Source organism: Caretta caretta, chromosome 6 (assembly GCF_965140235.1).
Source record: "Caretta caretta isolate rCarCar2 chromosome 6, rCarCar1.hap1, whole genome shotgun sequence".
NCBI lineage: Eukaryota > Metazoa > Chordata > Testudines > Cheloniidae > Caretta > Caretta caretta.
Window position 1 is genome coordinate 110,064,034 of NC_134211.1, and position 13,552 is coordinate 110,077,585.

Genomic DNA, 13,552 nt, shown 5'->3' on the forward strand with positions numbered 1-13,552 from the left:
GCAGGAGAAAGCTTTTTCAGAACAGGAAAAAAGAACCCAAATAGGCAGCTACCCCTCCAGCACACTTCTCATCTCTCCGAGATGAAGCTGTGCTGCCCAACCCTCATCACTAGGTGAAGATTTTAAGAACGTTCTGGATCTTACCAAGAGGGTGGCAGACGAACTGCAGATTCCCCTACAGGAGGTGGCAGATACACATCACAAGTTGGTGGAAATTCTGCACACCACCTTCTCATCTAGAATTGTCCTCCCAATTAATGAGGCCATTCTAGATCCTACCAAAGTCATCTGGCAGACACCAGCCTCCATCGCACCGACCTGCAACCGAGTGTAAACAAAAACAACCCTACATCTCTACCCAAAGAGGCAGACTTTGTTTTCAACATCTGCAACCCAACTCCATCATAGTGGATGTTGTTAATGCACGAAGCAAGCAACATAATGCCAAGTCAATTCCATCCGATCAGGCTTGGCAAGATGGCCTATTCATCAACAACATTACTGTTTAGAGTCATAAATTACCAAACTGTCATGGGCAAATACAATTTTATTACTTATGGGAAACCCAGTCTGTTTCTGGAACATTACTGGAAACACAAAAAGAACAGATTCAGACCATTCTTAGAGACAGTCAGTTAATAGGCAGACTGGTCCTAGAGACACCACTGGATGTAGCTGTTACAGCTGCCTGCCCAGTCTCCATGACAGTGGTGTTGAGGCAGGTTGTGGTTTGTTTGGTTTTTTTGTTGGCTACACCTCTCAAGATTGCCCAAAGAGCTACAGACTTCCAGTTTGAAGGGCCCAACTCTTTGCGGAGAAGACAGATTTTGTCTCCACATCCTGAAGGATTCTCGGACCATGTTACTCTCCTTAGGAATCTACACTGTGGGACAGAAGAGAAGATATACCACACCACAGGTCACAATCTTCTCAATACCCACCATCTCAGTGCTGTAATGAGCCACAGTATAAGAGGCCCAGGGCCCAAAAGTGGGAGCAGTCTGCACCCCAGTCCGTGACCTCTCAAACTGCCTCTTATAAGCACTTTTGATGAGCTGGTCAAGGGCCTGAACAATGATACCTTACAGCATCAGCTGCCATCTATACACCTGTCACGCCTCTCACCTACTTCACAGCAGTTAGGATCAGCTCTAGAGCAAAGAGATTGATTTCTAGCCCTGAACCTACAGGGTGCCTACTTCCATATCTCAATACAACCGTCGTACAGGAGATTTCCTACTGCTTACCTTTGGGGCAGGATCATTATCAGTACAGACTGCTCCACACAGGGTATTCTCCATTGTAGTGGCATACTAGCCCTGGTACAGTGACTGGACTTTATCAGCACCAACCTGCTGCAGTACAAGCAAGCGTACTCCTCTCACTACCCACAGTCACCAACCTGGGACACTTCTCCCTAATACACTGTGGAGCTCACCTGTACAACAATGAGGTGCAGAACAAATGGCCTTCCACAGAAATGACCTTCCATATCACTCTTTTGGGGCTAAGGGCTGTCAGGAGTGCCTGTGCACACTCTCAGCCTTTCATCAAAAACAACACACAAAGTTCATGATGGACTTAATGTGACCTGTATGTTTTGTATAAACCATCAAGGAGCTGCCAGATCTCCCTCGCCTCTACAAGACAGCACTCAAACTTTGGAACTGATGCACCCATCACAATGTGCTCATCTCAGCTGTCTATCTACCAGGGATACAGAACGTGACAACCAACAGTCTCAGTTGGAATTTTCTCACGACAATGAGTGTGTACTGAATTCAGAGGTGCTTCAAGATATAGCCACCCTTTGGGGAACCCTGCCTATGGATCTCTTTGCTACTTAACAGAACAAGAAAGGTCCTTGTTACTGCTCCAGGGCCGGCCTGGGGAAACATTCACTGGCAGTTGCCCTCATCTTCCCATGGGACAGGGCCCACTTTATGTATTTTCCCAGTTTCCTACTCTATCCAAGATTCTGTTGAAAATTCAACAAAACAAAGTGAGAGTTCTTCTGATTGCCCCTCTTGACCATGACAAGTCTGGCTCCCTTACCTGACACAGATGGCAATATGCCCTCCTGTTTCTCTTCAGCCCATTCCTCACCCACTCTCTCAAAACAATGGGCTTCACCCCAACCTGCAGGTCTTCTGCCTCCAAGCTTGGGTCCTTCTTAGTACCAAGGCTGAGAGGCGGAATGCTCTGACAAACTGAAAGACATGTTGCAACACAACCACAAGTTGACCACTCGACATACTTATCTACAAAATGGAAATGACTCCAAGTTTGTGTCATTCCAAATACACAGACCCAACTTCATCTTTCCTCCCTCTGATTTTGCACTACATTTTAAACTCTCACTTAGCTCCCTTAAGGTACATCTTGTGGCAAAAACAGCTTCCCACTTGGTGTTTGCTCACCCACTAATGCATAGATTCTTTAAGGGCATTTGGAATCTCTTCCCCCATATGACACCACCCGCTCTAGCCTGGAACTTTAACCTTGTTCTCAGGGCTTTGACTAGACCTCCCTCTGAGTCCAGGGCAACTTGTTCTCTCTTACACCTGTCCATGAAGACAGCATTTCTAATTGCCATCACCTCAGCTAGGCATATAGGAGAAATAGCGGCCCTGATGGCACATCCATCATTCACAGCCCTTTTTTTTTTTTTTAAAGACAAAGTAACTCTAAGGCCATATCCCAAGTTTCTCCCTACTTTTTCTGCACTTTCCATATGAATCAACAGATCTATCTCCCTGTTTTTTTCCCAAAACCACATTGTGACAACTGAGAGACAATTGTGCACATGCTAGATATTAGAAGGACATTAGCATTCTACTTGGACAGGACTAGGGACTTCAGGAAATCCCCTAAACTCTTCCTTTTGTCCACAGAAAGATCCAAAAGCTCTGTGATACCGCCTCAAAAACTATCCAAATGGGTCTCTAGTTGAATTAATCACTTATCAAGGCTGCAACTTGCTCCCACTCAGAGTACATACGCACTCCACGAGATCAGTTTCTACCTTAGTCACATTCCGTAGGAATACCCCTGTCTCAGCAATCCATAGAGCAACGACTTGGGCCTCTGCCCATACTGAGAACATTATGAACATTTTGTGATCACTGAAGATTTGGCTGCTGACACCATCTTTGTCTCCACAATACTCTCTGTAGTAAAAGACTCCACTCCGAAGTCCCAGCCTCCAGTGTTGGGTACTGCTCGGGAGTCACCTACAGTGAAGCACTCATAGGGATGCTACTCAAAGAAGAAGAGGAAGTTACTCACCTTGTGCAGTAACAATGGGTTCTTTGAGATGTGTGTCCCTATGGGTGCTCCATAACTCGCCCTCCTCCCCTCTACTTCGGAGTTCTTTATAGGGCTCTGTGGTAGAGAAGGAAATGAGGGGGGTTTGCCTGTGCAGTGTTAAAGAGCATTGAGGCAGACCACGAAGGAGGGAGAGCACATAAGCGGGCTCAACAGGACACTGCTACCAAAAATCTCCGATTAGAGGTGTAGGGGCACACAGACTCCTAAAGTGATGCACCCATAGGGACACACATCTTGAAGAACCATCATTACTGCACAAGGTGAGTAACTCCTCTTTCATAGCATATAGGAGATATGACAAGCTGCATAGAATAAAATGTTTCTATAGGTTATATGCAATGCATGTGATCGCAGATCTCAATTTGTTTTACTTAAGGTGAATTCCAGCTGCGTTTGCGGCATTTAGAAAAATCTCTGCTACAAGCTCTCAATGAAGTGAAGGGACGTATTTTAGATGATGACACAATCATAACTACTTTGGAGAACCTAAAGAAGGAAGCAGCAGAGGTCACCAGAAAAGTAGAAGAGACTGATATTGTCATGCAAGAGGTGGAGACTGTATCTCAGCAGTATCTGCCACTTTCTACAGCATGCAGTAGTATCTACTTCACAATGGAGTCACTGAAACAGGTTAGATAAAGAATCAAATTTAATCCCTTTTTCTCACCAGAAATATTCAGTACTCTAACATTTTTCCAAAGTTATGCTGTACTGTTTAAATTCCCGTTATGACTACAGAAATACGTCACGAATTGCAATAACCTCAGCGTTTAACAAACAGTAGGGCCGTTAAGTTCTAAACTCTTTTTTTTTTTTTTACTCTTTAGATACACTTCTTATACCAGTATTCTCTCCAATTTTTCTTGGATATCTATCATAATGTCTTGTACGAGAACCCAAATTTGAAGGGAATTACAGACCATACCCAGCGTCTCTCAATCATCACAAAAGACCTCTTCCAGGTTCAGTATAGAATTTTCATTGACATTGTACTTAGCAAAGGGTCTTGTCCTGTGGAAATCTGATTAAGACTCTTTATAATACAACTAAGCTGTTACATTTTGTTTCGCTAGGTGGCTTTCAATAGAGTAGCTCGTGGCATGCTACATCAGGATCACATAACCTTTGCTATGCTGTTGGCCAGAATTAAACTTAAAGGCACAATTGGGTAAATATTTGAATCTTTGCTTTTTGAGATGCATCTCAGTTTTTCCATGTACATACATGAAAGCTTTGTGTTTGGTGCCTTAAAGTTAACCACTACTTCAGCTGAAGACAGATACTTGGCTAAAATCTACTCTACTTTTAATTTAAGGGAGCCTACATATGATGCAGAATTCCAACATTTCTTAAGAGGAAAAGAAATTGTACTCAGCACAGCATCTCTCCCAAAGATCAGTGGACTTACAACTGAACAAATGGAAGCTATGATGAGATTGAGCTGCCTTCCTGAGTTTAAGGACCTGGTTTCTAAGGTTCAAGCTGATGAGGCAAGTATCCTGGTTAAGCACTGTCACTGCACTAAATTTAGGTTAGACCTATGTTGGGTACTTGCATGGCCCCCATTGCTATAATATGAGTGCCTCACCGTGTAGCTAACCTCACAACACCCCTATGAGGTATGGAAGTACTGTTCCCATTTTACAATTGGGAACTGAGCCACAGACTAAGTGGCTTGCCAAGTTTACACAGGAAGACTTTGAGCAGGGATTCTAAGCTGGGTTTTCCCAAGCTAGTGCCATAACCCCGTGGATCAGTCTCCCCCTCTCTGTAGAAACTAGTATATAGTTTCAAGCATTGGGTTTTATTTTACTCAAGCCGACTATCCAGTATCTTCAGTAAAATGCAGTATATGTTTTTAGTTTTGGTTGGGGTTTTTGCTGCAGTAAACACCCCCGTCAGTATCAAGACCTTATAATGGTAGGCTCTGTATCGATAAGTGTATAGAAAGTCCCCGTATCAAAGATCTTACAGCTGGAATGGAATCCTAAGTGTCATGTACAATGCTTCATAATTAATATTTCTTTCAATACAGCAATTCTGTATCTGGTTGGAGAGCAGTTCACCAGAGCAGACTGTGCCATACATTTGGTCTGAAGAAAAACCTGCAAGTAAGATCAGTTGCACTCTTACCCTGGCAATTGCCTTGTTACCAGTTTAAGTCTTGAATAGAATAGACCTTCATTAAAGTCTTAGAACTTAGCACTTATGAAAACTGCACATATGATAGGTCTGAAAATGGAAGTTTTCAATCCACAAAACAATTGCAGCATGAGTAATGACTGTGCAGCCTGTCCCTGGCTCTACCCTACCATGGGGTCTTTGCCCCAGGATGGGGCATTGTCTTAATATCCCCCTCAGACTGACCACAAAAAGGTGTCAGTTACTTGGTATCAGAATGTTTACATGAGTGCAGTTTCCTTGCAAATGTAAATAAAAGAGGCACATTCAAATAGTGTCTTCAAAACACTGTTAAAATTGGTTCCAGTATAGTCAGTGTGGTGTCCCACAACAGGAACAAACTATCCTACAGTCCACTGTACACAGACTGTTGAATTGGCATCTGTGCCTTTTTGTCATTGCCAGCCTGGTCTAACTCAGTGCTCTGTAACAGTACTCTGTAAAAGGCTCTCTTGTTACAAGTTTCCTGACCTTGCCTGGTCTCTTACTAGAACTATTGCTACCTCTCCCCCCACCCTGCCACCCCCCCCCCCCCCGCCCCCGCCTCAACTTCTGTATTAACTGAAACTAAGACAGTTCATGCGAAGTGTAGATATTTATAGGTGGCTAGAAAGAAACTAAAGCTCTGGATTGGTGAAAACTTAAAAGAAAACTGCCACTCTTTTGCTTAATCTTTCCCATCTGTAAGATCACATGGGACAGCACTTGCATGCAAAATTTGTTTGAAATAGGCTATTTATCATGAGCATTTCTTTGACACAGCTGTCTAATTGCTATAAATTGTTACTAACCAACATTTTTTTTCTAAAGGGAGGATTTTAAGCTCACTCTTAGTAGCTGCTGTAAAACTCTTTGGCTATGGGATCAGAATTTGCATAAGATAAACACTAGTTTCCCATGGTGCTTTTATCACTGGAGCATATAGGTTTCAAATGATAGGTAAACAGTCCGTAGATCTGGACAAAATCTTAACAAGGGATACTGTCAAGCTAAAAGTTTTCTGTTACAAACAACAGCTTAGTTATTTGCCTTAATAGTCTAGCCTTCTTCATGTGTTATGTATTACACAATATTGCAACACTTTAGTTGCAGATGCTGCAGGAAAGCGTGTTTTTTGGGGTTGTTGTTGTTGTTTTTTCTGAAATCCCTAGAGACTTCATGACAACACTTGTATAGGCTTTAGATTCTGTATATGAACTCATTGCGGAAGCATCCAAAGGCCCTAATCAAATTAGGGTACTGTTGTACTAGAACTAGAGCTCACAACCTGAAAAGAGTACTGTGTGTAAGCCTAATGGTCACATTGATAAATATGCCTAGGTCAGTTTAAGATTAACTCTGTCCTAAGAAGGTTGTTTTGGTTGTCAGATTGATTAACAGCAATTACCATTATGTGAATTTCAATCTAGAGCACTGCATTTAGCAGCTTGTATCTCAGTCTTTAAAAGCTGTAGTTGTTTTGCTAAGTCTTTTCTTTCTTCTCCATTATTTGATTAACACCGTTCAAGAATTGGGAAGGAAAGATCAAAATGTTGAGTTATGACCTGTTAAGCATCAGGAACAATAACACACACTGTCTTCTTTTCTCATTTTAGCACCTATTGGGCAGGCCATTCATCGTTTACTCTTGATCCAGGCATTCCGTCCAGATCGTCTGCTGGCCATGGCACTTGCCTTTGTTTCAGCAAATCTTGGTGAATCCTTTATGTCTATTATGGAGAAGCCATTAGATCTGACACACATTGTAGATACTGAGGTAAATTATAGGAATGAAAATACTTTTCTTTAAAATATGTCATCGTATTGAGGGCATACATTTCTGTTGGTGGTGGCCCATCAGACTGCTCTGCCTCAATTTGTGGTGATGGGTGTCCGTTATAGGCTTCAGCACTGAGAGAACAGTATTCCTAGGATCCTTTTTAGCTAAAACTACAGTGGAGTTGCATCTTATGCAGGGGTTAGGTTCTAAAGTCAGCTCGTAAGGCAAAAATCACGTATATTCAAAATTACCCTTGAAAATCCCTTAAATCGTCCATAAAGTACAGTATACTGTACATGGTTTTGTGTATACAACCCTGTACAGTAATATGTGTAAATGTATAATGTATACAGTAATGGACAGTATAGAATAAAGAGTACATATGCAAAATATAATTTTACAGTACTGTATTTTTAATTACAGGGGGTAATTGCAGGGGGGGTTAATACAGGGGGTTGTCAGGGCTTGATGTCGATCCAGGAGACGGAGGTGACAGAGAGCTTGGGTGACGGAGAGCAAGTCGAAGACGAAGTGGTTGGCTCTGGTTCAGCTGAAGAAGTTGATTGTGTAGGCTCATCTACTGCTGGTTGTTTTTCCTTGAAAAACATGGTGATTGGCAACTGTCGCTGTTGTCTCTTGAGCCACTCAAACATTTCTTAATATGGTCTCAAATCGTCCGTAATACCACGTGTGATTTTGAGGCTTCGTTCCATAGAGGGATCGTATTCAGAAATTAAATCATTCAAGTGTTTCGCTGCTTGGAACACTTCAGCAAATTATGAGGATTCCAACTTGCTGGCTCTTCCTGTTCATCGTCATCATCTTCGTCTTCTGTAGATGATTTTATCAGTTCTTCTAACTCTTCGTTAGTCAGTGTTTCTCTATGGCTCTCAATTAATTCTTCAATTTCTTCCTCAAGGATGTCGACGAAGCCATCACCACCCACTTGCCTGGCCACATGAACAATGAGTTCCACTTCTTTGTCAATGGTCAGGAAACCCCTAAAATCATTCACACAGTCTTTCCATAGGTTTCGCCAATATGCATTGACTGTTTCAGGCTTGATTGCATCCACTGCCTGTTTAATATAAGTTATGCAATCAGCAATGTTGAAGGACTTCCAACACTCCATCACATTAAAATTGGGATCAGCATCCATAGTGCTACGTATCCATGAGAACGTAAGCCTCGTGTATGTGGCCTTGAAACAGTGAATCACGCCTAGGTCGAGAGTTTGAAGAATGGAGGTGGTATTGGGGGGGGAGAAAGACGATTTCAACGTCATTATGTGCAAACCAGAGTGCCGCAGGGTGGCCAGGAGCATTGTCTACGATCAGCAACACTTTAAAGTCAAGTCCTTTCTCTTCGAGGTACCGCTTGACCTCTGGAATAAAACACTTGTGGAACCAATCCAGAAATAATGCTGCCGTCACCCAAGCCTTTCTTTTTTATTTGATTTTTATTTTTATTTGATTTTCCAGAACACGGACAGGAGATTTTTGTTCTTGCCTTTTAGGGCATGGGGATTTGCAGCTCTGTAGAGCAAGCCCGGCTTTATTAAATGCCCAGCTGCATTGCCACAAAACAACACAGTCACACTGTCTTTAGCTGCTTTGAAGCCAGGGGCTTGTCTTTCTGATTTCAAAGTGTAAGTGCGGTTGGGCATTTTTTTCCAGACGAGCCCAGTCTTGTCAGCATTAAAAACTTGTTCTGGAAGGTAGCCGTTTTCTTCTATGATTTTCTTTAATTGTTTGGGGTAGGCTTTTGCTGCCTCTTCATTGGCAAATGCAGCTTCACCAGTAGTCTGCACATTTTTGAGGTTGAAGCGGTTCCTAAAACTGTTAAGCCAACCTTGGCTGGCTTTGAATTCCTTCTCATCAGAAGGCTGTCCCTCTTCAGAGGGAGGTTTGAACAGTGCATAGAGGCTAAGAGCCTTTTCTCGCAACGTGTTGCCATCGATAGGCACACATTTACAGTTCATGTCTTTCAGCCATAAGTTTAATGCTTTTTCAGTCTTCACTAAAGTCTTATCACGCACCTGGCTCGTCACGTTAGAAGTTATCGGAGCATTTGATGCCACGGCTTGACAAATTTCTCTCTCTCGAATCTTGATGGCACAGATGCTAGATTCGTTGCGGCCATATTTACGCGCCACGTTGGAGACCAACATATCATCTCTCAATAAGTGCAACACAGCCAGTTTTTCCTCCAGCGTTGGAACAGATCGCTGTTTCTTCAGTTGAGCACCAGATGAAGTAGTTGGTTTGCGTTAAGGGGTCATGTTGTATGAAAAATAGGTACAGTATCTTTAAACACTAAAATCACTCTCAGCGCGGCGAGATGCTCACCTTATGAGAGGCACGCTGGAACTGAGACCAACTGAGGGACCAGCAGATTCACGTCTCCCATCTCATGCTCACTCCGGGGCATACGCTCATTGAGTGGAATGGTGGGCGGAATCGCCCACACTATTTACAGGTATCTTGTTATTTTTCTTTTTTTTTTTGCTGAGTGTGTATAGTTGAATTTGCATAAGTTAAACGCATGTATGATGCAACTCACCGGTATTGCAATATAACGCAACTTACAAGCTATGCTGAACAGTTTATTACAGTAGCATAAGGGATGAAGGGAATTTATTTTCCCCATGCAGATCTGGGGGAGATGCATAATTATCAATATGGCTTACTCTTATGATAATTGTGAATGTTTTGTTTAAACGTCTTGGATTGTAGGTGAAACCTAATACTCCTGTACTGATGTGTTCTGTACCTGGCTATGATGCCAGTGGCCATGTTGAAGATCTTGCAGCTGAACAAAACACACAGATTATCTCTATTGCTATAGGTAAGAATACATTATTGTTAGGTTTGGCAGAACTTGATTTTCATTTTTTATAATTTTTGACAGATACTGATTGTTTTTTAAGAACACTTAACAGTTTAAAACTTTCAGTGGAGGGAAATCATGGGGGAGACACTTTATTTAATGACAGACATTGGGATTCAAAAAGTTAAAGCTTTATCATCATAAACACAAATTGTCAACATCACTTGTCAAAATATACAAAGTAAATATCCTTAAATCTGTCTTCAAGCAGCATTTTTATTGTTTGCCTGTCTGTAAATGTTTATTATTGATTCAAATATGTTTTCATCTTTGTGTGTGCACATGGTGAAATTAACATTTACTAATTTAAAAAAAGCAAATTGTTCCAGGCAGTTATCATGTTTGTCTTATTTCTTACCACCTCGTATAACCATAATTTAAGCCAATTAAGTTTCTAGAGCTAACCATAAACTTTTGCTTGTAGGCTCTGCTGAAGGATTTAATCAAGCAGATAAGGCAATAAACACAGCAGTGAAATCTGGCAGGTATGTTCTCTCCTTCTTTTTATGTAGTAGAACTGTGAATAACAGGTTAGTTACTGTTCTGTTATTATATTCTTGTAGGTGGGTGATGCTAAAGAATGTCCATCTGGCTCCTGGTTGGTTGATGCAGTTAGAGAAGAAGATGCATTCCTTACAACCTCATGCTTGCTTCCGACTTTTCCTTACAATGGAGATAAATCCCAAGGTAACTGAAACCAGGTTCGGCTTCGACTGGCACAGCAAGTGGTGTGTAGTGCTGTTCCAGTGTCCACTGTTACAAGAATCCTACCAACCAGGGCAGCATTCCCCATGATGGCCTTAGTTTGACAGGGGAAAGGGTGCATTTTGGAATGCATCTGCAGGAGCAGGAACAAATGTCCCCAAAATCCTGCCTGGTGCTTTCTAGGGTATTGCTCACACTATTCCTAGTAATGTCAAATGCTTTGTAAATATCCTGTCTCCCTGCTTACGCAGGAAGAAAAGTCTGCCTACATCTTCCCATCCTTTCCTATTTCTTATTAGAAAGTAATTGGCCCTTAGTACATAATTCATGTTAAAGTATATGATTCTCTTGTTGTAAGTCCATAGTCCTGGTAGTTTCAGCATTTTATTGCAAGACTGAGGATACTCTGTTACAATAAAAAACTTAGTGTAGGTTAACAAACTTGTTCCAAATATCACATTCTTCATAGAAGAGAGCATTCCTCAGGGTGTAACTTGTGTTGATGCTCTTCTGTCCTAGGTGCCGGTGAATTTGCTACGTGCTGGTCGGATCTTTGTGTTTGAACCTCCTCCTGGTGTAAAGGTGAACATGCTGAGGACATTCAGTAGTATTCCTGTTTCTAGAATATGCAAGGTGAGGCGATGGTTTCTGTATAGTTATGGGAACTCAGAAACTGAAAACTGTTTATGAAAGTTTCTTTTTAACTTCATAGCTTTCAGTTGGTCTATCATACATTAAACTAATGTTATGCCTTCTGATATTACTGTAAAGCAACCAGCTTTTCAGAGGCTTTCACTTTACCCTGACTAAAACATGCATGTCATGTAAGGAAGCAATATTTTAAGCTTTTTGTGATCTGATACATTAAAACTTGGAGATGCTGTGTTTACTAAACATTTGACATTCACCAGCACTATAGCAAACCAGGTTTCTTTTTTAATAAATTCTGATCACTTTGGTTTTATTGTGGAGAAATAATGCATTTTCTTTTCCCCATGCTAGTCTCCAAACGAACGTGCTCGTTTATATTTCCTCCTTGCCTGGTTCCATGCCATCATTCAAGAACGTTTGCGATATGCTCCCCTGGGCTGGTCCAAGAAATATGAATTTGGTGAATCTGATCTGAGATCTGCCTGTGACACAATAGATACATGGCTGGATGATACAGCAAAGGTAATAGAATTTTTTGCTCTTTCATCATCTTTTTTTAAATACAGAGTAACATTTGGATTACTTGTGGTTACTGTTCAATGAAGGGCAAATTAATCTGAAACACTGATGAGATTAGCTGAAAGCAAGCAATATCCAAAACAAAATTTCAAACTATTTAATGAAAGCCAAAATCAAACAAACTGTCCAAACTCGATTTCCCTATTTTTTGGGGAATCTTCACATTCTAATTAAATTGTCTTTACTGTCAGGGCCGCCAAAACATTTCACCTGACAAGATTCCATGGTCTGCTCTGAAGACATTGATGGCACAGTCCATTTATGGAGGTCGCATTGATAATGAATTTGATCAGCGTTTGCTAAACACTTTCCTGGAGCGTTTGTTTACCACTTTGAGCTTTGATAGTGAATTCAAACTGGCTTGCAAGGTTGATGGACGTAAGGATATTCAAATGCCAGATGGAATCAGGTATTTTTTCAACCTCAAATTTCAGTTGGTCTCACCCTAGTAGCCTGCTTTCCTTCTGAGAAGCTGGACTCTAAGTTGTATTTTTTGCATTGGTATTTAGCCAGGCAATGTATTCCTGGTCACCTATTAAAATGCGTGAGATTATGGATAATTAACTTAGCTCAATTTACTGCCACAACTTTCACTTGCAGATGTGAAGAATTTGTCCAATGGGTTGAGTTGCTGCCAGACACACAAACCCCATCCTGGCTTGGTTTACCAAACAATGCAGAAAAAGTTCTTCTCACCACACAGGGTAAAACTTGTATTTGACTTTGTGTGCTTACAGGTTATGTAAACTTCACTCTTTTTTTTTTAATGCTCAAAATAGATGAGACACAAGTACCTTTTTGAGATACTTGTAACTTTACTATTTAGTGTATCTCAATGTGTATTAACAATATCAGCCTCCACAAAATAATGAATAAATGTCTATGAATTCTTAAGGTTTAAAGTAACTTGCTTAGAATTTCATCAGTAGACAGGAAGATACTACACAAGTGAGACTCTGACTTTTAGTTCTAGTCCTAAGGAAGGTTACTCTTGTTTAATAATATACTTAAGAATTATTTTTAAATAAGTGGCAATCACAGAAGTGTTAAATGTAATCCACTAATGCCTCTTTCAAACTTTCCTTGTACTGATATCCCAACACTTTTCTTTACTTTTTTTTTTTTTTGGCTTTGCTTCCTTTATTCTTTGGTTCAGGTATTGATATGATCAGTAAAATGCTGAAAATGCAGATGCTAGAGGATGAGGATGATCTAGCTTATGCAGAAACTGAGAAGAAGGCAAGAACAGATTCAACTTCAGATGGTCATCCATCCTGGATGAAAACACTGCACACCACAGCCTCCAACTGGTTCCATCTTATCCCACAAACTCTAAATCCTCTTAAACGAACAGTGGAAAATATTAAGGTGATTGCCATATACATATTTTGGTCTGTAAAAGAGTAGGGGTTATGCAAATGTGGCTGAGGTATCCTACTCAGATTGCAGCCTGAAAAA

The 13,552-nt window shown here is 41.1% G+C and overlaps 1 protein-coding gene across 1 annotated transcript in view; it reads left to right on the forward strand.

Moving 5' to 3' along the window:
• Positions 1–13,552, forward strand: part of LOC125628853 (cytoplasmic dynein 1 heavy chain 1-like) — a 99,656-nt gene that overhangs the window by 76,664 nt on the left and 9,440 nt on the right. Inside the window, exons 60-73 of the mRNA XM_075129882.1 lie at positions 3,707–3,960; positions 4,158–4,292; positions 4,404–4,498; positions 4,646–4,820; positions 5,366–5,441; positions 7,107–7,267; positions 10,006–10,117; positions 10,584–10,644; positions 10,723–10,846; positions 11,384–11,497; positions 11,867–12,037; positions 12,286–12,503; positions 12,695–12,798; positions 13,251–13,462. Of these exons, the coding sequence (XP_074985983.1) occupies positions 3,707–3,960; positions 4,158–4,292; positions 4,404–4,498; positions 4,646–4,820; positions 5,366–5,441; positions 7,107–7,267; positions 10,006–10,117; positions 10,584–10,644; positions 10,723–10,846; positions 11,384–11,497; positions 11,867–12,037; positions 12,286–12,503; positions 12,695–12,798; positions 13,251–13,462 (2,012 nt within the window). The remainder of the gene's footprint in view (positions 1–3,706; positions 3,961–4,157; positions 4,293–4,403; positions 4,499–4,645; positions 4,821–5,365; positions 5,442–7,106; positions 7,268–10,005; positions 10,118–10,583; positions 10,645–10,722; positions 10,847–11,383; positions 11,498–11,866; positions 12,038–12,285; positions 12,504–12,694; positions 12,799–13,250; positions 13,463–13,552) is intronic.